Source organism: Lepidochelys kempii, chromosome 6, assembly GCF_965140265.1.
Source record: "Lepidochelys kempii isolate rLepKem1 chromosome 6, rLepKem1.hap2, whole genome shotgun sequence".
Lineage (NCBI taxonomy): Eukaryota > Metazoa > Chordata > Testudines > Cheloniidae > Lepidochelys > Lepidochelys kempii.
Window position 1 is genome coordinate 40,425,108 of NC_133261.1, and position 25,395 is coordinate 40,450,502.

The 25,395-nt window shown below is 40.3% G+C and overlaps 1 protein-coding gene across 1 annotated transcript in view; it reads right to left on the reverse strand.

The window, feature by feature from the left end:
* SPON1 (spondin 1) overlaps positions 1-25,395 on the reverse strand; it is a 316,618-nt gene that overhangs the window by 228,074 nt on the left and 63,149 nt on the right. The window contains exons 4-5 of the mRNA XM_073347696.1: positions 8,840-8,913; positions 5,375-5,497 (exon numbers count right to left, since the gene is read on the reverse strand). Coding sequence (XP_073203797.1) covers positions 5,375-5,497; positions 8,840-8,913 — 197 coding nt within the window. The remainder of the gene's footprint in view (positions 1-5,374; positions 5,498-8,839; positions 8,914-25,395) is intronic.

Sequence of the window (25,395 nt, forward strand, 5' to 3'; positions counted from 1 at the left end):
ACCCTTCTTTTCTTCTCATAGAATACCCCTGAGCAGGTAGCTTATATTTATTTGTTATTCAAACTATTAAACCAATATATTTTTATGTGAGTATTCAGCTTCTGAGCTACCCAGTTACTTGTAGTGTAATAAGTCACATGACTGAAAGAGATTCCATTTCAGCTCAAAATTGGGTTTCTGTTCATTTTCATCTATGCATCATTGAAATTTGCTTTCCATGGACACGCGTGCCAGAACAAGCAGATTGCACAAATATATGAGTAAAATGATGCATGAACATAGACAAAATTAATACATTTTACAATTCTAACATATGTTTATAGATTTTATTTATTTATTTACTAGCATTCATCTAGACCTACGCATAGCATACGCTTAATGATTCATGAAGGATAGACTGAAGCATAGTCAGAACATTTTTAAGTGGTTAATGGAAGTTTTTCTGTCTGAGAATCATGGAGGAAGAATAATACACTAAAATCTCTCTAAAGAAAGGAAGAAGAGAAGAAATAAGCAAAGATGTAGAGAAGTAAGTAAAAATTGAATGAAGATATTGATATATTAGGGTATCACAGCAATGTCATGGAATTATGATAATCAGTGGGACATGGTAATACCAGGGTACAAAATATATAGAAATGACAGAGTAGGTCACGCAGGTTGGGGAGTGGCTCTATATGTGAAAGAAAGCACAGAGTCAAATATAGTAAAAATCTTAAATGGATCAAACAGTACCTTAGAATCTCTACAGCTAGAAATTCCATGTTAAATGATAAGAGTACAGCAGTAGGAATATACCACCAAACATCTTATTGGGATGTTGAAGGTGATTCATAGAATCATAGACTTTAAGACGATTATGATCGTCTAGCCTGACCTGATTGTGAAATGCTCAGGCGATTAAAGAGCTTGAAAAACAGAAAACCCAATAATAATGGGGGATTTCAACCATCCCCATATTGACTGGGAACATGTCACCTCAGGAAGGGATGCAGAGATAACATTGTCTAGACACCATTAATGACTGCTTCATGGAGAAGCTAGTTCTGGAACCCACAAGGGAAGAAGCAATTCTTTTATTTAGACCGAAGTGCTGCACAGGATCTGGTCCAAGAAGTGAATAGAGCTGAACCTCTCAGGGTAACAGCGACTATAATGTAATTAAATTTAACATCCTTTTGGGGGCGTGGGGGTACCAAAGAAACCCACCACAGTAGGATTTATCTTCAAAAAGGGGGAAAACACAAAAATGAGGAGACCAATTAAGCAGAAATTAAAAGTAAGTCACAAGGGTGAAATGCCTGCAAACAACACAGAAACTTTCAAACTAAACATATATCTCAAATAAAAAAAACAAACAGTAAGAGTACCAAAAAACATCACCATGGCTAAACAACAGAGTAAAAGAGGTAGTTAGAGATAAAAAGACATCCTTTAAAAATTGAAAGTCATATCCTACTGAGGAAAATAAAGAGGAACAAACTCTGTCAAGTCAAGCATAAAAGTATAATTAGGCAGGCCAAAAAAGAATTTGAAGACAACTAAGACACAAAAATGAACAGCAATTTTTTAAAAGTACATCAGAATGAAGAGTGCCAAACAACTGATGGGACCACTGGATGATTAAGGTGCTAAAGGAGCATTCTAGGAACACAAGGCCATTGAGGAGAAGCTAAGTTAATTCTTTGCATCAGTCTTCACTGCAGAGGATGTGAGGAAGATCCCCACACCGGAGCCATTCTTTTTAGATGACCAATATGAAGAACTGCCCCAGACTGAGATGTCAATACAGGATTGAGGTGTCAAATTGTCCCACATTGAGATGTGAATACAGGCACCCTGGCTGGGGCGCTGGGTCGGGGCCACACCATGCAGTTTGGCCCCTCCTCGGCTGGGGCGTTGGCTTGGGGCTGTATCACACAGCTCGGCCCCGCTCTGGCCGGGGGGCTGGGTCTGGGCTGCACCACAAAAGTCCCGGAAGCCGTGGGATAAGCCTGCTCTGCCTCCTATGCGCTCCAATGGGAGCTGCAGGAGCGGTGCCTACGGATGGGGCAGCGTGCAGAGATGCCTAGCCGTGCCTCTGCGTAGGAGCCAGAGAAGGGACATGCCCCTGCTTCCGGGAGTTGCTTGAGGTAAGCGCCGCTCAAAGCCTGCATCTCCTGAGCCTCTCCCCACACCCCAACCCTCTGCCCTAGCCCTGATCCCCCTCCCACTCTCCAAACCCCTCGATCCCAGCCAGGAACACCCTCCTACACTCCAAACTCCTCATCCCCAGCCCCACCCCAGAGCCTGCACCCCAGCCCCAATTTTGTGAGCATTCATAGCCCATCATGCAATTTCTATTCCCCAATGTGGCCCCCGGGTGAAAAAGTTTGCCCTGGGATATAGTATACTTGGTCCCCATCAAAGGCTCAGAAGCAAAGTAAGCAGTCATGGGATCAGAGGGAAGGTCCTCTTATGGATAAATAACTGATTAAAAGATAGGAAAACAGGGTAGGAATAAATAGTTAATTTTAAATGTGAAGAGAGGTAAATGGGGGCGGGGTTCCTCAAGGATCTGTATTAGGAGCAGTGCTGTTCAACATAGCCATAAATTATCTGGAAAAAGAGGTAAATAGTGAGGTGGTAAAGTTTGCAGACAATACAAAATTACTAAAGATAGTTAAGTCCAAAGCAGACCACAAAGAGTTGCAAATGGATCTCAAAAAACTGGGTGACTGGGCAACAGAATGGCAGATGAAATTTAATATTGATGAATGCAAAATAATGCACATTGGAAAACATAATCCCAACTATACATACAAAATGATCGAATCTAAATTAGCTGTTACCACTCAACAAAGATTTTGGAATCATTGTGGATAATTCTCTGAAAATGTGGACTCAGTGTGCAGCAGCAGTCAAAAAAGCAACAGAATGCTCAGAACCATTAGGAAAGGGATAGATAATAAGACAGAAAACATCTCAGTGCCACTATATAAATCCCTGCTACACCCACACTTGAATACTGTGTGCAGTTTTGGTCACCTCATCTCCAAAAAACATATTAGAATTGGAAAAAGTACAGAGAACAAAAATGATTAGAGGTACAGCTTCTGTACAAGGAGAGATTAAAAAGACAGACTGTTCGGCTTGGAAAAGAGACAACGGGGGGGGAGGGGGAGGGGAATACAATAGAGGTCTATAAACTAATGACTGGGATGGAAAAAGTGAATAAGAAGGTGTTATTTATCCACTTCACGTAACACAAGGAAAAGGGGTCACCCAATGAAATTAATAGTCAGCAGGTTTAAAAGAAACATAAGGAAGCATTTCTTCACACAAAGCACAGTCAACGTGTGGAACTCGTTGCCAGGGGATGTTGTGAAGACCAAAACTAGAATGGGTTTTAAAAAATAATTAGATAAGTTCATGGAGGACAGGTCCATCAGTGGCTATCAGTCAAGATGGTCAGGGATGCAACCCCATGCGTTGGGTCTCCCTACACTTCCAACTGCCAGAAGCTGGGACTGGACAACAGGAGATGGATCACTCGCTAATTGCCCTTCTCTGTTTTTTCCCTCTGAAGCATCTGGAATCGGCCACTGCCAGAAAACAGGATACCAGGCTAGATGGACCATTGGTCTGACTCTCTATGGCCATTCTAATGTTCTAATAAGATACATTCCATGGGAGTGAAAAGAAATAATTTGATTCTTCTATTCAGAATGTGTCCGTAATACCAGCCAAATCTATGCACACAATGAATCTGAATGGGTACCATTTAGCAGGTACACAAATCATCTCATATCTCAAAAGAGCATCACTGTGAATACTGGCACTATGGCTTGTTTTATCCTCCATGTGTTTGTTCTGTTGCCCAACCAGCAAGTCAAACAAGTTTTAGTATATCATCGCAAACTTGTACTAACCCACATGATGCTGTATCTGAACTATTCTATGTTCAACTTAATAAAGCAAAACTTGAGACAGAAACAGCGTAATCAGTATCAAGGAACAATTCATACGCAGACAAATCTTTGACTGATGATGAAAATTCACCACATTGGGTGACAGTGATATTAAAAAGAAAAGCTACACACAAAAGCTTTAATAAAGATCATGCAGTAGACAACATATTATCAAAGCTTAAAGACCAAATAAATATATGACTTTCATCCCTAAGCCCACCCGCCTTTGTCAATCTACCTATCATTGTCAATGATAATGAAGAACAAATGTAAGATGGAAAAGACAAAGAGGGGAACTAAAAAGAATAAAAAACAAACAAAGATCCCCATTTTCTATGCATGTTTTTGTAGATTTAATTTTAAAAATAAAAGCTATTTGCATTTTATTGCCATAAAACCACTGATTCTGTAGATTAGAAACTTTGCAATACTTGATTTAAATTATGAAAAAAGTTTGTATTTTAAGATTTGAACATTTATCCAGCTAGCATTGTGAAAGAAAGAGGAACACATAAATGATGCTGTACACATTCAGCCAACCTCATTAACAGACTGATTCGGTGCCCACTGAAATCAATGGGAGTCTTTCCATATGGTCATTGGATTGGGCATATGCACTGCTGCAAACTCAAAATTTTATATTGAATCTTGTGATATTTCCTGTGTTTCTAAAAAACTCAGCACCAAGACTTACGTAATTAAGTGAGACGCCCTAAAAAAAAAAAAAAAAAAAAAAAAAAAAAAGAGAGAGAGAGAGAGAGAGAATAAGTTTCTAACCCTCATGGTTGCAAAGAGAGCTTGAAAATGTGACCCTAAAACAGTACATTTCAAATCTCAAATGCCAGAAGGTGAATCAACCCCAATTTAAAATTTTAAAATCTCATGGTTTTTAAACCAACCTCTTGATTTTTGGGGGACTGACTTGAGATTTTCGAACACTTGGGGTTGGCAATATTACATGTATTCATCATAATGTAGACCAGGGATTGGCAACCTTTGGCATGTGGCCCCCTAGGATAAGCCTCCTGGCGGCCCGGGCCAGTTTGTTTACTTGCCACGTCCGCAGGTTCGACCGATTGCAGTTCCCACTGGCTGCGGTTCACATTCCCAGGCCAAATGGAGGCTGCAGGAAGTGGCAGCCAGCACATCCCTCCACCCGCGCCGCTTCCCGCAGCCCCCAGTGGCCTGAGACGGTGAACTGCAGCCAGTGGGAGCCGCGATCGGCCGAACCTGCAGACACAGCAAGTAAACAAACCAGCCCGGCCTGCCAGGGGGCTTACCCTGGTGGGCCGCATGCCAAAGTTGCTGATCCCTGATGTAGACTGTCTTTCTGTAGGTTAGTTTTATCACCTCTCACCAAGAATCCCCACACTCCTTATTTTAGCCTCTAGATTCTACTGCAATAATAAAATAATAATACTCACGTGGATAATCTTTTGGATGTGTCTTCTCTGACCAGTTTCCATAAAAAGTTAGCCTATATTTAGCAGTTCCACAGGCACAACAGTCTAAGATTGGTTTATCAGTCACCCCCTCAAAGGTCGAGTCTAAAAAGCAGCGGTAGAAGCAGTTATTGAAAATGTTCGGTTGCAATTCAACAGACGACAGCAAAACTCCAATTATAAATAGGAGTAACTCAGCATAACTCCTAGTATTTTATTCTTCTGAGTTACAATTAGCTATGGGCCAAAACTGGAACCTTGATATTTCAAAGTGGGGTTAATGATTTGGCTTCATATCCCTGTATCTGAACCTGCCACTATGGTTTTGGTTCCATTTCAGGTCCAAAAACTGGGCAGTTTTTCTGGTTTTTATTTCTATTTGGATCAAAATTTCCTAAGGACAGCTGCTCTCTGATTTAGCCTTAAAATCTAAATCTAATCTAAAATCCAAATCTAAATATAATCCAGAGCTGAAGCCAAACACGATGTCATCAGCCTAACTCTAGTTAAAATACAGCTCTGTTTTCTTTCGTGAATTAATAAGAAGCCAACAGTAACAAATTGTCCTATCTGTCAGCCCTTAAAAGAGATTAAGGAGGATCAGACTGTATTTGGCTCTTGTGTGAGTGAACACGGGAAGGGAGAGTACTGGACGCCTTGTACAGGAAGCGGAGTATAAAAGCAGACCTTTCAATCTCCTGAGCACAAAGACTTCTCCAAGCTAGTGCCGCTAGTCTCTCCAAAGGAGTGGAAGAAGTAGGAAGGAGCTAGAGCCAAGACACTGCACCTTCTGAAAGCAGCATATGCTGGTCTCTCTGAAAGCATGGCCAGTGACCACATACCCTCCCCTTTCCCCAGGAGTCCTAGGAGGCATTGTGTCTGCTTGTGGTCTCAAGCCTTCTCTGCTGGGCCGTGCAGCTCCACACTTTTCCCTAGCACTCAATACAGCCCTATGCTTTCAGGTCACAACTGAATAAGATCAAAGCACAAAACTCACTTACAGGACTAATATGCCTTTTCCTATCTAAAGCTCCATCTAGATTTGGAAGATAGGTTGTATTTAAAAATGTGTTAGCTGAAATGTTTTAACTAACATATTTTGAACACGTGTATAGACAAGGTTTAACACCTTTAAAAATATGTTAGCTGGTCATGATCAATCCGAGATTCCCATTTACATGGTTGACCATGACCAGCTCACATGTTTTAAATATGACTTGCCCTGTCTACACTAGTGTTTAAAAACATGTTAGTTAAAATGTTTAGCTAATACATTTTAAACACAACCTATTTTCCTAGTATACACATGATACAAATTTACTTCCTATTCCCAACTTCATGTCCTTGCTTTTCTACTGTTCTCTCTCTTCTCAGGAACATGAACAGCTGTCTCAGTTTCATTTATTTTGCTTGCTTGCAGTGGTCTTATTCAACATACTCACCACTCGTAATGTGAAAGGTTATTTTTAATGACTATAATGTGCATTCTTGAATGTATGAAAGAGAACAACATAATGGCACATGAGAATCTTGGGTAGCATCAAGGATGTCAGATTTATTAAATCCAGTTAAGCATCTTATTAGCACACATTCGGTTTCTTAAAAACGAAGCACATTATAGTCAGGGCCAAATTAAACTAATCCAGGGTCTTAACTTCAAGCCCAAAAATCAAATGGTCATCTCCTTAGCTTCTCCTAAACTACACACAGCCGAAGCAATTTCCAAACTGGTGGGGAGAAGGGGACAGAGGTGGTATCATCTTACAACAGTTATCTCTGCATTTCTGCACAAAGAAATTATCATTCCTTTCCAGGAAATCTGACTAATGAGCCCCCTCTTCGAGTTTGAATCTCCTCAAATTAAACCTCTGTTTAAAGGCAGCTTGACAGAAAGTCTCAAAACGTTTAGAAATTAATCCTATATAGCAGGAAAAAGAGAGGAAGGCAATACTACTTGCCAAACAAACTGAGTTTAGGGGCCACTTGCCTGATTTCTTTCGCCTAGTTCTATGTACTTGTTAAGCACTGACCTTGGGATTTTCAAAAGCACCTGATGGATTTAGGCGCACAAATGCCCTTGACTTTCAAGTCCCTTAGCTGCTTTTGAAAATCTTCCCGCAAAAGAGTCTGCATTGTCATGAAGACCGTCCTTGCCTGAGGAGTTAACATGAAGACAAACATAAAACAAGACAATAGGATAACTAAAGGAATGGAAATACCTAAGGCATTGTCTCTTTATAAATCCCACCGCTCTAGAGAGGAATAATCACTTCATGTTGAAACATAGAGATAATCATTGACAATTCCACCTCTATCTCCACCTCCCTATCATCTTGGAAACACCTGCACTATGCAGCATTCAGGGAATGATAAGGAGGGCTTGGCCCTCATTTATAAACACAGAGATTAACACCTAACTAAAAGAAGGTTGAGGGGAGATATGATTGCTCTCTATAAATATATCAGAGGGATAAATACCGGAGAGGGAGAGGAATTATTTAAACTCAATACCAATGTGGACACAAGAACAAATGGATAATAAACTGGCCACCAGGAAGTTTAGACTTGAAATTAGACGAAGGTTTCTAACCATCAGAGGAGTGAAGTTTTGGAAAAGCCTTCCAAGGGAAGCAGTGGGGGCAAAAGATCTATCTGGCTTTAAAATTAAACTCAATAAGTTTATGGAGGAGATGGTATGATGGGATAACATGGTTTTGGTAATTAAATATTCATGATAAATAGGCCCAATGACCTGTGATGGGATATTAGATGGGGTGGGATCTGAGTTACCCAGGAAAGAATTTTCTGTAGTATCTGGCTGGTGAATCTTGCCGATATGCTCAGGGTTTAGCTGATCACTATATTTGGGGTCGGGAAGGAATTTTCCTCCAGGGCAGATTGGAAGAGGCGCTGGAGGTTTTTCGCCTTCCTCTGTAGCATGGGGCACGGGTCACTTGCTGGAGGATTCTCTGCTCCTTGAAGTCTTTAAACCACGATTTGAGGACTTCAATAGCTCAGACATAGGTGAGAGGTTTATCGCAGGAGTGGGTGGGTGAAATTCTGTGGCCTGCGTTGTGCAGGAGGTCAGACTAGATGATCATAATGGTCCCTTCTGACCTTAGTATCTATGAATCTATTTGCATAAGTGAATGCAATTTAATGTGAAGTGTGGAAGTCATTGCCTGGTGATTGGGAGGGTGTGCCCTACCTATAGGTCCACATGGAAGAAGTACAAGGGTGGAAGTGGGGAAAGGATATTAAAATTGTAAGAAGGATCACGTAGATGGTGAGAAAACATCATCAGACAGCAGATACCAAACCTATACCAGGACAGAGTTGTGCAGAACATCAAAGTTGAGGTGTAGCAGCTTAAACTAGATACAGAGGACAAGAAGCAGCCAATGGAACATTTCAAAGAGGGCCAAGGGAGGACCTGGTTCATCTTACCTTGCTCACATAGTTTCTTGGTAAGAGACCCCTCGTCTTGAAAATAAATAATTCGCTTCTGCACAATACTGGCTCTGTTGAAGAGAGAAATACAGGTACAATGAAACATATCTGTTCCTTAAAAGGAAGAAGAGAATGAACTTTGAAGAGCTGAATGGACAGTCTAGAACATTCTTAGAATGTTTTGTAAAAACTGCTACATTACAAAGTATCTGTCTCTAGAAGTCTGTCTACAGTCAGGTATACCTCAAAGTCTGTATACAGTCAGGTAGCCAACTCTTCCCCCCCCCCCCCCATGAGAACCATGTTTTAAGAACTGTGTTATATCCAAACTATTTCCTCTGTGGTGAGTAATATTTCCTATCTAAACTAGTCCTCCCCCCCCATATATACACACCTACAGCGCTATAGAAAGAGATACAGATGGAGAGATGCATATTTTTATTTCAAGTTGCATTTGATTATCATTACATATGGCAGAAACTTGAAATAATTTTGATGCCTGAAAAAAAGGTGATCAGTCATATTGTACGGAGTCAGCCTTTTTGAAGTGTAGGATATTCAACTGTTAGAAATTCAGAAAAATAACACCTCTAAAAACAAGCAGCTGTTTATAAGAAATCACTTGGCGTTCTGAGGAGATAAATGTTTCTGATACACGGCAGCAACTTAATGCAGATATAATATGCTATTATCACACAGAACTATCATACTAAATTCCTCTAAAGGGCAACACCAGCTCTTTGTCTTTTGTGAGTTTGCTGCATTAGCAGGGCACATGTGGTCAGAGGGCAAAGCTTGCCTTGACCCTCACAGCTCAGGCCACTGGGGAGCTATGTATGTTTTTAGATGACAGCATACAAGTTTAGAGGGTTTTCTCTCATTTATTTTCTTTTTTTCATGTGGTTTCATCTTGACTTCCTCCTCTGTTACATAAATCTTCAAATAAATACAGGCAGAAGGTGCAAATATTATAAGCATTACTAGTAATAATTTTTATTTCCAGATAATTTTAAATCCTATCGTTGAGCAGTTCTGAACAAGTATATTGAAATATGGGCAACTCCCCTTCTTTAAAAACAGGATGCTAAACAGTTGCCATCTGACTGTGACATGTTGCTAAAGTACTCTGTACAAGTTATAATTGGATTTCTTTTCTTTTTAGCCCACATAATTATGTGAATTTAAATTCACAGAAGCCCTGTGTCCTTTCCAAAGTAAAAACTTACAGGCTTCAGTCAAAATAAAGGAAATTTGAGAAACCATTCCTCAGTTTGGGATTACTTTGCATTTCCTTTGTTTACCCATAAGAAAACATCACCCACTTCCAGACCTATTATTACCAGCATGTTGGCATAATTTATTTAACACTTCTACTCTTACCAAAGTATAAAGCAAAGAAAAATGGTTAACAAGAATTAATTGTCACGTCAGATGAAGGCCATATAAGTTAAAAGTGCATGGGCCTGAGTCTACTATCACCTCCGTTTTACATTTACTTCACGGAATTCCACGGATTTATTCTCTATTTACCAAATGAGAGGTGAATCTGGCTGTATATGGTTAAAGCTGCTGTTAATGTAAGAGATGTGAACTTGTGCTGACAAACGTCCTACCCCAGACACATCACCAGAAAAGAATGCAATTGATTGTGCTTCCTTCTCCAGAATGCAAGAGTGGTGTAGAGTGGCAATATACAAAGGAAACACTTCATTTCACACTAAAAATGCCCACGAGAACAGCTGATGTTCATAGACCGGAAGAGGCTTCAGAAAGCTAGAGCTCGCCCTAAACGTTAACCGGGTTGGCAACATGTACAAGCACTGGTGGGAAAACCAACCAAGAAAGGTAAAAAAAAGCAGTGTGAAGCAAGGACCGGCACAAGATCCCCCCATGCATAGAATCAGAGGCTGCATTTCCAGCGTTTAGGAGAGCAGCTTGTGAACATCACCTATAGGAAGGGAGACTATCGTAGATATAAGCAGAGAGTAAATCATAATAAATGGTTTCACGTTAGATAAACCTAGGACATATTAATGGCAGGACGGTCTTGGGCTGAATCAGACAGAGTTAGCAGGCACTATCCAAATACGTCCGTGGCAGAGAACAAAAATTTGCTGCGACATCACACTATGGTGACAGTAGTTCCACTGATCAAGAAAAAAAGGAAAGAAAAAAAATCCTTCTAGTAATAGCAAATGCCCAGCAGACAATGGCATGTTTAAGAAAAGGGTAGATTATCATACTTGCTTGAATTTCTCCTAAATTACCAAAAGGACTGTTGGAGCAAGACGCTACAATGCAGAAGAGGCTCTCTTCTCTCCTAGAGAGATTCAGTGAAACATTAAATGTCCTTAAAGAACTATCCATCAACAGAATAAAACTAGCTAATAGCCACTTAGGATGATTAGTAAAATTCAGCATAACCATCCTCTAAGCTGCAATGCATGGGCATAATTAGGGCCTCATGTGTTTAAAAGAGATCTTTATTCCTTGTACACAATGGAGTGGCAAAGAACATCTTAATGGACAGGTTTCTCTTTTCAAATTTTGTGTGTGTGTGTGTGTATACTTTCATTCTCTCATATATATATGTGAGAGAATGAAAGTTTCTTTTAGCATTTTTTTAAAAAATACAACACAACAACAACTAAGAGTGGGGGAAGGATTCACCAAACCTGCAGCAGAGGCAAATACTTTAGAATATTACATTTTGGAAAAGCTATCAGACTGTTTTTTTTCCTTTTTGAACACTCTTAAAGTTTAAATTTTTTGTTTCGCCTCAGAGTTGGCTGATGAGCATGACATACCAGAGAAACAGTTCACTTCCCTTTCCTCACAGCTTTGTGAGTCATTATGTCTTCAGCTGTGTTCAAAAATTATATATGGAGCTGATCATTTTCTCATTGAAGTCAATCGGAGTTTTGCCATTGGCATCAACTGGAACAGGATCTGCAGATTAGACAGAGTGGTGCATACATACCGTAGATATGCATACATTGATATGAATCTGCACAGACAGGAGAGGCTTTTTTATTCAGTGAATTTAATAATGGTTTTATTTGCTGTCTGGTTTAATAATCAGCATTCTAGGTCACAAACTGATTTGCTAACCAAACAGGAGCTGGTCTTTGTGTTAGTCTGCTTTAAAGTGTTTGACATTATGCTGACTCAGCTGTAAGACATCTGCCGCTGACTAAAGAAAGATTTTTGCTCAGGGTTTTGATGCTGCTGTAGCAGGGGAGCTGTAAGCCCAAAATTCAGAGGTTAGGATTTTCAGAGAAGTACGAGTGAGACACACAGGCCCTTAGGCACCCATGTGGGATATTTGCATCCTGAGCCCAAGCACATAAGAATAAGAGGGCATTGTATACCTTATTCACCCCTTTTCTGCCCCAGAGTAGGTGGGTGGGGAGAGCTGAATACCAAGCAGAGCCTTCACTCTGCCCCTGCAATGTGCCAGCTAGCAAAGCTGACCCAGCTATGGGGGTTATTGTAATTTGGGACACAAGCAGATTACTATGCCCCTGAACTGAGGAGGAAGCAGCAATGGAATTTGCTTCAGAAAGTTGTCCGAGTTGCATTCACTCCCAGGACTACCCTGGATTGATGTAAAAGCTTTTGCATTAAAGGAATTTGCGTATTTGCTTAAAAACAACTATGTCATATTCAGTGTTCTGTCCAGCTGTATGCCACACTTGCAGCATGTAGGGGCTGGAACCTGCCCCAAAAGAATACCCATGGCATAAGAAATTTCCTAACCAGCACAGTGTTGCTGCAATGGCTGTATGCTGTCCTTCCTCCCAGCACCCAGTGCAGGGGCATGCTGGGGAGAACAGACCGTGAGTGGCTTGAATGGTCTTGTTATTATCAGCTAATGCAAAAAGCCCTCACAAGCAGTTACAAGCTAATACAACTCAGAGCAACCCTGAAGATGCTCTAAATTGCACAAAAAGCTTTAATTTGGCAGGTGCAACTGTTTCCACTAGAAATTTTTTAAGAGAAAACTCTAAAAGATCATCTTGTTCTTTTTCTCAAACCACACCCCAACTTATTTATGGTTTTGTTCCTAAATCACTAGTCACTTCTGAAAACTTAGGCCAAAGCCCTCAATTCAATAAACAGCTTGACATTTTAATAAAACATATGGAATACATTTTTGAAGCATTACTCAGTGTCATGGCCAAAAATGACACTTAACCAAAATAAAACTATTTTGCATAATTCCCTATTCAGTACCTTAACCTCATTCAAGTGCAATATATTTCCTTCTCTGAGTAACAAATCTATTTGCCTCCTGATTCCTGGTAGGTGGAAATGAGGACAATACATATTTCACATTCAAATGGAATATGTGGAAAGTAAACTTCCACACTTTTTCTGTATGTGAAATGGCTTGGGTTGGCAGTCTAAGAGTTATAATTGAAACAATTTCCATTTTGGGACAACCTTTTTGATTCAAGTATGTGGCAGCAGAACTATTAGTGCCACTCAGTAGTATTGTAAAAGCTTGGGAAACCTGCCTAATAAGCAAAATCAGCATTTGAAAGCTTGTGAGATTTGAAAGAACTTAAATAGCTTATATGAAAATGTAAAAGTGGTTAAATAAGAGAGACCAAACCCCAACCAGGTATCAAGAAATCATGCTACATTACTGGATTATGGACGAGAGGCTTTTTTTGCTTTTTATTGTGAGTTAAACTTTTTTTTGCTACATCACAATTTGTTCCTTCAACTATTTCCTTCTCATATTTTTATTTTATTTTATTGCATGTTGGAATTCCTTTGCCAGCTTTCAATATACCCACAGAAAATATATTTAACAGGACTGTTGATGAGAAGGTAGGAGTTCCCCACCCTTCCTCTTTTATATATACACAGAGTTTCTGAATGTTCAATTTTTAGTGCAAAAGTTCAATTTATACCAGTCTAGAAACTGAATTGGAGAACAATATATTTGCCAACTGTTCTATTTTTGCTGGGAAAACCCTGATTTTTGTTGGTAGTGATGGGAGGTTTTTTTAAAATGTAGCGTGTAATTTAGGGTAACTACAGTGCTGGCTATGCTGTGCTATATATAAATATTTACATTGAAATTATGTTAAAAGAAGGTAACGGTAGCAAAGCCAAGCACTTAGAAGTTAGGCAATGACATAATATCCTGGAGGTTTCCCAAAAATCTATTTATATCTTGAGGCCCCGAATTAGAGATTTTTATTTCAAATAAGCTAAAATTCACCAGAATGCACACACAGCCACCTGGCAGCTGAGGGCCCAGCAACAACTCCCAAGCTCCTAGGTTATTTGGTGAATTTAGTCTGGGGAAAATGTTTTAGATGCTGGCACCTGTGGAATTGTGTTCTAACTCATTATAAACACAATTCCATCTTCATCAGAGTTTACCAGAGTTTGATCAACCAGCATTGACAGAGACTCACTGCTATTAGAATCATGCTTAAAATCATTTTTCTTCTGATGTCTAGCCTAGGCTAAGACATAGATTTTAAACTTGGTGCTTACACAGGTTGGGCCAACCAAGCATACTTTTACTTGCTTTAGATAGAATCTTGTTTAAGTTGAGTTTCACTGTTTCCCTAACTCAGTTTTTAGGCTACTGCAGACAAGGCACTGTCTTCTCTTTAGTAGCATACTGTCAGACACAAAATAACAAAAGTCTCAACAACAAAATCAATAAAGGGTTTTTTTTTTCTTTTGTTTCATTCTTATAAAAGTGTTAAGCACTTCAGACCAATGTCAGGAGATATAGCCAAGCAAAATTCTGCATCAAGATCAAAGAACTGTAAGTAACTTTCATGGATTTTGCTGAACTTTCACCAGTCTTTTGTTGTCCCTGATTCTGTACTTAGCCATGCCATCATATGCACAAGCATGATTCCCACTGACTTCAAGATAGGATCTGGCCTATCATATATAATACAACAAGAAACATCTCAGGGAAATGTTATTAAATATGCTGCAATGTTATATTTGTCGTGTGCTCAGAAAATCTCTCTGTTCTTTGCCTGAATTGTCACAGATATAAATATTAAATCTAAAACCTCCAGGATAAAAACCCATGATGAAGAGATTTTTTCTGACACTCGATGCTTTTCTTCTCAAGAAAAAAAAAAGATAAAAAGTAAGAAAGATTGGCTAGACCTCTTGAGTAAACTTTAAGCCCCTTCACACCAGACGCTTCTGAGCACTGCATTCAGCTGAATTATTTTCCCTGTCCAATGTTCCACACAGTAGGCACTAAGCTGTGACCCATACTCTGGAGAAGAGACATAAAGTGTTGGATGGTTCTGGCTGGAGGACAGTGTAGCGTCATTGCTTAACATACCGTCTCCCTACATGAGACAGGAACAGCCTGACTTACAGGCAACTGGGCAGTACGGACTTTGCCGTATTAACGATGCCAGAGCTGCAAAGGTTTTTCTCATGATACTACCGTGGGACTAAACTGTGACAAGCCCTTAACCAGGTTCACGGAAAGGAAAACACTGGGGCCTGGAGCCACAAAGTGATTTAGATGGTACGACTGTTAGCACCACAATGCCTACCTTTTAGCCACCTTGAAAATAACTGGAATCCACAAAGCCTGGGTTAGATGCCTCGGTTCTCCATACAATCCATTGGGAGAGACAGATGCCTCACAATGAGATCCACATGGTGGCAAGCCATGTAAGCTAGCCAAGGGGCGAGACCAATGAGGGGGTGCATCCTAAGCCCCACCCCTCTCACTGAGATTGGCGCCTATTTCTACTTGTGGTCCACAGGTGGGAACCCCTCTCCTGGAGTCAGGTGCCTTAGGCACCTAAACTTTTCTTGCCAGAACAGCTTAGGCATCTGTGTACCAGATTGGCCCAATGGCAAATCAGGTGGGAGTATACCAAATCAAGGATTGTGCTGGGGTTTGGTGTGAGAGATAGGCCTCAGGGCACCTACCTAGGCAGCAGTGCACATGCCCATAGTTAGAAACATAGGCATCTAGGGGACTTTTACTGCAAAATAGAGGTGCCAGGTGAGTTTAGGCACCTACAGGGTTAGGCAGTAGCTGAGTGGCAGTTTTGTGGAGCACAGTAGGGCCTAAAGCTGGGGTGTAGGTGCCTACATCTGGGGTTTAGGTGCCTAAGTCCCTGTGTGGGTTTGAGCCTAGGAGCTTTGTTGCCAATTACATGATTCATACATGGCCAATTACATGATTCATATATGGCCTGGCACAGTTGCAATCCCTGTGTATGGGGCCACAAGAGTTGTTTCCCTCAGTGTGGTTCCAGGGAATGGCGATGATGCAGAGTCAGGGCCAGGGCCCTATCCTCATCCTCAGATGAGGAACACCAGGCTGCTCAGGGAGAGGAAATACCTTAAAGAGCCCTGTCATAAATATAAAGGGAAGGGTAAACCCCTTTGAAATCCCTCCTGGCCAGGGGAAAGCTCCTCTCACCTGTAAAGGGTTAAGAAGCTAAAGGTAACCTCGCTGGCACCTGACCAAAATGACCAATGAGGAGACAAGATACTTTCAAAAGCTGGGAGGAGGGAGAGAAACAAAGGGTCTGTGTCTGTCTGTAGTCGTCTTGGCCGGGGACAGAACAGGAATGGAGTCTTAGAACTTTTAGAGGAACAGCCGTGTTAGTCTGTATTCGCAAAAAGAAAAGGAGTACTTGTGGCACCTTAGAGACTAACCAATTTATTTGAGCATGAGCTTTCGTGAGCTACAGCTCACTTCATCAGATGTTTACCGTGATGAAGTGAGCTGTAGCTCACGAAAGCTCATGCTCAAATAAATTGGTTAGTCTCTAAGGTGCCACAAGTACTCCTTTTCTTTTTAGAACTTTTAGTAAGTAATCTAGCTAGGTATGTGTTAGATTATGATTTCTTTAAATGGCTGAGAAAAGAATTGTGCTGAATAGAATAACTATTTCTGTCTGTGTATCTTTTTTGTAACTTAAGGTTTTGCCTAGAGGGGTTCTCTATGTTTTTGAATCTAATTACCCTGTAAGATATCTACCATCCTGATTTTACAGGGGGGATTTCTTTATTTCTATTTACTTCTATTTTTTATTAAAAGTCTTCTTGTAAAACACTGAATGCTTTTTCATTGTTCTCAGATCCAAGGGTTTGGGTCTGTGGTCACCTATGCAAATTGGTGAGGCTTTTTATCCAACATTTCCCAGGAAAGGGGGGGTGCAAGTGTTGGGAGGATTGTTCATTGTTCTTAAGATCCAAGGGTCTGGGTCTGTAGTCACCTAGGCAAATTGGTGAGGCTTTTTACCAAACCTTGTCCAGGAAGTGGGGTGCAAGGTTTTGGGAAGTATTTTGGGGGGAAGGACGCGTCCAAACAGCTCTTCCCCAGTAACCAGTATTAGTTTGGTGGTGGTAGCGGCCAGTCCAAGGATAACGGATGTAATATTTTGTACCTTGGGGAAGTTTTGACCTAAGCTGGTAAAGATAAGCTTAGGAGGTTTTTCATGCAGGTCCCCACATCTGTACCCTAGAGTTCAGAGTGGGGGAGGAACCGTGACAAGCCCAACCTCTTCCAACACCTCATACCTGCTGCTCCTCACTGCCCTTATTCAGGTCAATTACTAACTGCCACAGTTGGGCCCCTGGTGGTTAGCCCACCACCCTGCAGCACTGCTAATTATCCATCTCTCCAGCAATGTACTCAGTTCTCTTTACTGCATTCCCATGGCTCAGCAGTGGCACCATTTTCTCCCTTCATGAGATTCTTGTAGACTAGTGGAAATAGAACCCTTCATACATTCCCTCACTTCTCATGCCAGGCTATGAAAAGGAAATTAATTTAATTTGCTATGGCAGTTATGTTGTACCAACAAGGAAAAGGGTGTAAAATTGAGCTCACCAGAGCCAGTGTCCAGTTAATGGAACACATAAACAAAAATCTAAGCAAACATTCTAATCTTTAGTGTATTTATTGGACTTTGGAAAGAGTGGAATGAGCAGAAATAATTATAAAAATACTAGAACTGCTGTGTTATTTTCCAGCTCTCTTTTGTGGAGGAGAGCATTCTGTAGAAATACAGTGGAACTTTGTTTCACAGTAGGGATTGCTGGCTCAACAGATAAAAAAAATTACACAAGAGCCATGTGTTGTTGATGTTCATGCCCCTCACAGATACTGATTAGTGAGAATGTAGTTGCAAAGGTTTGATTGGAAGTAATTTATCTGATGTTTTCAAAGCTCAGAAAGATTTTCAAACCTTTTTAGTACCACTTGCCTTCAGGTTAACCATATTACACTGTGTGATAAAGCCAAATTAGGGTCCACTGATTTGAGTTGGCATTAAAATGCTTCATAGTACTTACTGTTCCTGCATGACGGAGATTTTGCTTTTAAGGAAGTGTTTGACTACACTCCCATTATGGATATTGATGTAGTTATCTCGATAGATCCCTTGTTACGCTTGAGATGAGGGAAAGCCCTGAATCCACTGCAACGGAATGTGGAGCCACGGCCACCAAGAGGAATGCTATTTCCAAAGTGTAGCTGAGCAACACCGCAGCAGCTTTGAAGAGCTACCACCACAGGGAGATGAACCTCCTGCACGTTGGGTATTTCAAGAGCTGCCACCAGCAGTGGAGACTACAGGCTGCTGCACATTTGAAGAGCTGCTTCCAGCCTGGGAGAAGAGAGAACTGGTACTGAGGGGCAAAGTGAGGCAAGAATTGGTGTTGGGAAAGGGATCAAGATCTGTAATACGCTTTCTCTCCTCCTCAAAATTGTCTTTTTCTGGATGGTCATTATGTGGAAAGGAGGTTTATTCAAACTGTGCGTGGCAGCTAATCAATGGATCACTATGACTATGGGTCAAGTATACAGTAATGATCAAACATTGTTGCCTAAATTAATCCACATAACAAGAGTCCACTTCATTAGAGAGAGTTCCTTTTCTACTGAGCCATTAGTACCATATCTTATAGCAGGTCCTTAGAAGAAACTTTAGTGCGAAGTATAAAATAAATATATAGCTGGTGTATTTTCACAAACCCCTCCTCTTACAGTTTACTCTATATTTCTTATAAAAGGCTTGTAGCAGAGGACAGAACAGTGGAAGGCATTTTTAGTTCACATGGTATTTTGGCTGGAGTTGAGAGTTCAGTTGGTGAAGATGCACATGAATATTTTCCGTAAAGATTTTCTTGACTTTTAAATCAGTATTTATACAGCTATGAAGTTTTAAAAAACAGAAAAGTGGGCTTTCCCTACATGATTCTGCTACATCATATCTCAATGAAATGTTATCGTAGTGCATGTAACAAAGGCTATACAATACATTTATATTACTTTAAAACTGTGACTGAAACATCCTCTTTTATATGGCCAGGAACTAGATTTTAGGGAACATAAGGCTGGTGATTCTACAGAAAATGGAAAAGTAGGAATGAATAGAACCATATTTCTCAAACACAGTATTTTTTATGGATTTTATGTGCACGAGTGGTGGGAATAAAGGCCTGAGAACTGAGACCATCTTCCACTACACAATCACCCGCGAGAGTTATGCTCCATTGGAACAATATAACTATCAGCCATAAGGGCCAGACACGATAGCATGGGGCACAGCACTTTCTCGGTAGCTGGCTCACATTGTGCAACTCACTCTTAGAGCACATCACAATGACTGTGAATCTCACTGTTTTCAGAACAAACTGCAGAACTCATCTATTGGACAGTTAGCACTTTCCCCTCCCAAAACAACTATACAGAAGAAAGGGAGAGAGGAAAAAACACACTTTTAAAAATGAAAGTTGAGAAACAAATGTGCCAGGCTCTCAGTTATGATGGTGATGAGAATGGTATGAAAATTTAGGTCTATCTGGCTTTTCATACTGCCTAAGCTACTGACTTAGAACATAAGAATGGCCATACTAGGTCAAATCAGTGGTCCATCTAGACCAGTATCCTGTCTTCTGACAGTGGCAGGTGAAATATGCTTCAGAGGGAGTGAACAGACAATTCACGAGCAATCCACCCCCATTGTCCAGTCCCAACTTCTGGCATCCCTCACCATCTCAGCTAATAGCCATTGATGGACCTATCCTCCATGAACTTACCTTATTCTTTTTTGAACCCAGTTATACTTATGGCCTTCACAAATTCCTGTTAGTGAGTTCTACACACTGATTTGCGTTGTGTGAAGATGTACTTCCTTACATTTCTTTAAAGCCTGCTGCCTATTAATTTCATTGGGTGACCCCTGGTTCTTGTGTTTTATGAAGAGGTAAATAACACTTCCTTACTCAATTTCTCCACACCATTCATTATTTTATAGACCTCTGTCATATGCCCCCTTAGTTATCTCTTTTCTAAGCTGAACAATGTGAGTCTTTTTAAACTCTCCTCATATAGAAGCTGTTCCATATCCCTAACAATTTTTGTTGCCCTTCTTTACACTTTTTCCAATTCTAATATATGTTTTGAGATGGGGCGAACAGAACTGCAAGCACTGTTCCAGGTGTGGGCATACCATGGATTTATATAGTGGCATTATAATATTTTCTGTCTTATTATCTATCCCTTTCCTAAAGGTTTTTATCCTTATGTTTTGACTGCTGTTGCACATTGAGTGGGTGTTTTCAGAGAACTATCCATAATGACTCCAATGTCTCTTTCTTGAGTGGTAACAGCTAATTTTGACTCCATCATATTATATGTATAATTGGGATTATATTTTCCCATGTGTATTATTTTGCATTTATCAACATTGAATTTCATCTGTCATTTTGTTGCCCAGTCACCCAGTTTTGTGAGATCCCTTTGTAACTCTTATCAGTCAGATCTGGACATAACTATCTTGAATAACTTTGTATCCTCTGCAAACTTTGCCACCTCACTATTAACAGATAGTCAGTAGATTTTGACTGCTCATTTATGAATATGTTGAATAGTACTGGTCCTAGTGGACCCCATCCTTGGGGGACCCCACTATTTATCTCCCTCCACTGTGAAAACTGACCATTTATTCCTACCCTTTATTTCCTATCTTTTAACCAGTTGCTGATCTGTGACAGGACCTTCCATCTTATACCATGACTGCTTACTTTGCTTCAGAGCCTTTGGTGTGGGACCTTGTCAAAGACTTTCTAAAAATTCAACTACATTGTACCCACTGGATCACCCATGTCCATATGTTTGTTGACACCCTCAAAGAATTCTAAAAAACTGGTGAGGCATTATTTCCCTTTGCAGATGCTGTGTTCACTCTTCCCCAACATATCTTATTCAACTATGTGTCTGATAATTCTCTTCTTTAATAGAGTTTTAGTCAATGTGCCTGGTACTGAAATTAGGCTTACCAACCTATAATTGTCATGATTGCCCCTTGAGCCTTTAAAAAAAATTCAGCGTTACATTAGGTATCCTCCAATCATCTAGTACAGAAGCTGATTTAAGTGATAGGTTACATATACTACAGTTAGTAGTTCTGCAATTTCATATTTGCATTTCTTGAGAACTCTTGGGTGAATACCATTTGGTCCTGGTGATTTATTACTGTTTAATTTATCATTTTGTTCCAAAACCTCTTCTACTGATCATCTCAAACTGTTCCTCAGATTCATCACCAATAAAGGATGGCTCAGGTGTGAGAATCTCCCTCACATCCCCTGCAAAGAATTAATTTAGCTTCTCCTCAATGGCCTTGTCTTCTCTGAGTGCTCCTTTAGCACCTTTCTCGTCCACTGGCCCCACTGATTGCTTGGCAGGCTTCCTGCTTCTGATGTCCTTTAAAAAAATGCTGTTAGTTTTTCTGTCTTTTGCTCGTTGCTCTTCAAATTCTTTTTTGGCCTGCCTAATTATATTACACTTGACTTGCCAGAGTTTATGTTTCTTCTGTAGGATCTGACTTCCAATTTTTAAAGGATGTCTTTTTGTCTCTAACCACCTCTTTTACTCTGTTGGTTAGCCCTGGTGGCATTTTTTGGTTCTCTTACTTTTTTTTTTTAAATTTGGCGGTATACATTTAGTTTGAGCCTCTACTAGGGCATTTTAAAATAATTTCCATGCAGTTTGCAGGCATTTCATTCTTGTAAATGTTCATTTTAATTTCCATTTAATTAGCTTCCTCATTTTTGTGAAGTTCCCCTTTCCAAAGTTAAATGCTACTCTGGTGGGTATCTTTAGTATTTCCCCACCCACAAGGATATTAAATTTAATTACACTAAGGTGTACACTATTACAAAGCAGTTCAGCTATATTCACCTCATGGACCAGATCCTGAGCACCACTTAGGACTAAATCAAGAACTGCCTCTCCCCTTGTGGGTTCCAGGACTAGCCGCTCCAAGAAGTGATCATTAATGGTATCTAGAAATTTTGTATTATTGTTTGACAATGGGCAAGCCTCTTGAGGCCTGACCCTATTTCTATTGAAATCGATGACCGAGCTGAAGTTGACTGAACAGGGAAAAGGAGCAGAGGCCTTCATATCTTTTTTAAGTTAGGAAAGGAGAAGGGCCTCATTAAAAACTACAAGATGCTGCTGAGCCAACCTTTTCTGTGTACAAACATTGCATAAAACACATCTTCAAATGCATTCAACTTTGCCTGCTAAAGTACCAGATGAACTTCTTTATTTCATTTACTAGACTTGTCCTACATTGTACTGTGTGTAGTGAACTGTCGGTGACAGAATTGAATGCTTCAGAGGCTGAATGGTATGAGGAGACTAGCACGAATGAACAATTGTCTGATCCTTCATTACATTAAAGACAACTGTGAGTCTTCCTATGCTTTGTTCAGACAGACCAGTTCAATGCCCACTTTTTAACAGCTGCTGCTAAGGTGACTCTGGTGTACTAGAGGATTACATTAAAGCGCTGTGGGAGCCATGTCACAATGGCATGTCTGTTATGAGTGGCAGTTACTCTGGAGTGCAGAGCCTTTTGTTATTTGCAATACATATCCTACTTCTCTCTCATCATATGAATTTACTTTTCAGACAACACCTGTAAGCCTGCAGCAACATGAGAAGAGGTTCTCTTTGCAGTGCATGCCTTCATTTCAACTTCACCGAGTTCATACAGTCTTTAGAGAAGTGGATGAAGAGAGACATCCTGATAAGCAAGCTGTAGGACTTAAAAAAGAATTGTTGATACATGTTGCGCATACTAACAGGCTTACTACCTTCCTGTTTGTATAGCATGTCAGTGAAGATTCCATTATCCTCATTCCAAACAGAGCCGATTCCTCTCACATCCACCCATCCCAGTGTCTGCAAGCCCATTGTTTTTTGTGGCATAGGAAAACTTGAAGTTTATTTTAATGTAATCGTGTGTGAGAAACTATTCATAAAAGCAAGTGTGCTTTCTGATGCATCACAAGACTTTAAACTATGTTCAGTTGCAGCAGTGATTTGACTGAGCAAGCAAATCCATTTCTCCAAGATAGAAGGGCAGAAAGCATTTGGAATGACATTGTTGAGATAGAATATCTCTCTGATGAAGCAGAAAATGTGCTACTGAAGAGATGGGTACCTGTACATTTCAGAAAGGCAGTTGCCCACCCAAGCCCAATTGAATTTATCTCTGTTATTAGAACTGTGCAAAAGTGATCTTTTCAAAAAATGATAGGTTTCATTTAAAAGTTTCTTCTTTTTTGTTTCAGGCTCCTGTGATCTAGGCAAGAGAATCTTGTGTAGGCTGGAATTTTTAAAGGAGCACACAGGAGTGAAGCACCTAGCTCTGATTGAATTTCACTGTAATTTTGAGTGTTTAAACTCTGAGACCTTGTTATGTCGGGGGTGTTGGTGGAAATCTTACTGAAGAAGATGGGATTAACTGCCACCCTTTGTTCAGGATAAATGTAAGAAATGATCCACAAATAATCCTATATGGAACAAGATAGCTAAAGAATAGATGCCACAAAGCAAAACACAGATGCAAGTCAAGGATTGAGTAGAAGATAAACCACATGGTCAAAGGAGTTTCCCTGGAGACTTATATGGCAAACGCAGGGGCCAGAGCATTGACTGGTGGAGCTGTGATGTCTGTGTGTGAGGCCTTGTCTACACTACAGGGGAAGATTGATCCAAGTTAAGCAACTTCAGCTACGTCAATAACGTAGCTGAAGTTGATGTACTTAGATCTACTTACCATGGGGTCCACACTACGCGATGTCGACAGGAGATGCTCTCCCGTTGACTCCCCTTGCGCTTCTTGTTCAGGTGGAGCACAGGAGTCGATGGGAGAGCGATCAATGGTCAATTTAGTGGGTCTAAACCCATCGATCGCGGCACGTCAAACCCCTGGTAAGTGTAGACAAGGCCTGAGAGAGAAGCAGCAGCACCACATAGAGGGACTCAGAGGAGTAAAGATGCTCCAGACTCAGCCAGAGAAGCACAGATAGCGTGACCCTGAGAAAAAAAAGCTGAGAGAGAGCTTTTGTGAAAGTGCTGGCTGCAAGAGGTTGGGAACTGTTAAAACCTGTCTCCTGTTGTTTGATTCCTATCGCATTCAGGGAAACAAGACTTTCTACATTTTCTGTAAACAAACATGTTTGAACAAAGGAAATTTGTGACTACATTATCAATTTCTCCTCCTAAAAGAAACAACCTACTAGCTCTTGAAAACGGCTTAACCAATAGGGTCAAAAAGGGGTAACAACTCCTTTGAAAAACACAGCTGTATATGGTTCATACCAAGAAAAACAACTAAAGCCAAACTCAATAGAGTTACACCAAGGATAATTTGCCCCCACTTTTTAATCACATCCAAAAAACGCAGCTACTTCCTTTAAGAACACAGGTCAAAATGGATTTTGTTGGGCTCCTAAGCACACAGAATTAGGAATAAATACTATGGGTCAGATTCTGATATCCTTACTTATGTTCAGTAATACCTCACTCCTTGAACAGCCCCAGTGATTACATTTAAACTCCACTTAAGGAGTAAGGTACTATTCAAGACAAGCAAGGATGGCAGAATCTGGCACTAGGTAATGCCAGCAATTTGATTTCCATCATGAAATCAATCCCTGTTTGAAACTCTAACTATGAAATGCACTATGAAAAGCTGCTCAGAATATTCATGGACAGCCAAACTTCCATGGGCACAGCAAAGCTGAAAATTTTGCCAATGCAGAAAATTTCATCTGAAATTGTGCACATCTTTAGAAGCTCCAGAAATTCAAAAATAGAAAATTGTGGGTGTGTTTACGTTTTGCATCAAATGTTTCACCCACCTACACTTGCAATGGCAGCAGTCAGAAATGCAATGCCAATTTCTCTATGCAGTATTTTCTAATGACATTGACCACTACAAACATTAGGATCATATTTCATTCATAACTGTAGATATGACACTAAAACAATACATTGCCACTGTCCTAATTCCAAGTGTGAATTAATTGTAGAACCATGCAAACCTCACTCACAAGCAGTTATTTCTCTCCATAACAATTAATCTGTTGAGATGGATTAATTTTCATTTTTAACTGAAATGCCATTGAATTATCCCCCAATCTGGTTAAGCACTTACAGAGGAAGTGGATTGTCCAAGTCTCATCCAAATGCTGAGCCTTTATTCCAGTCAATT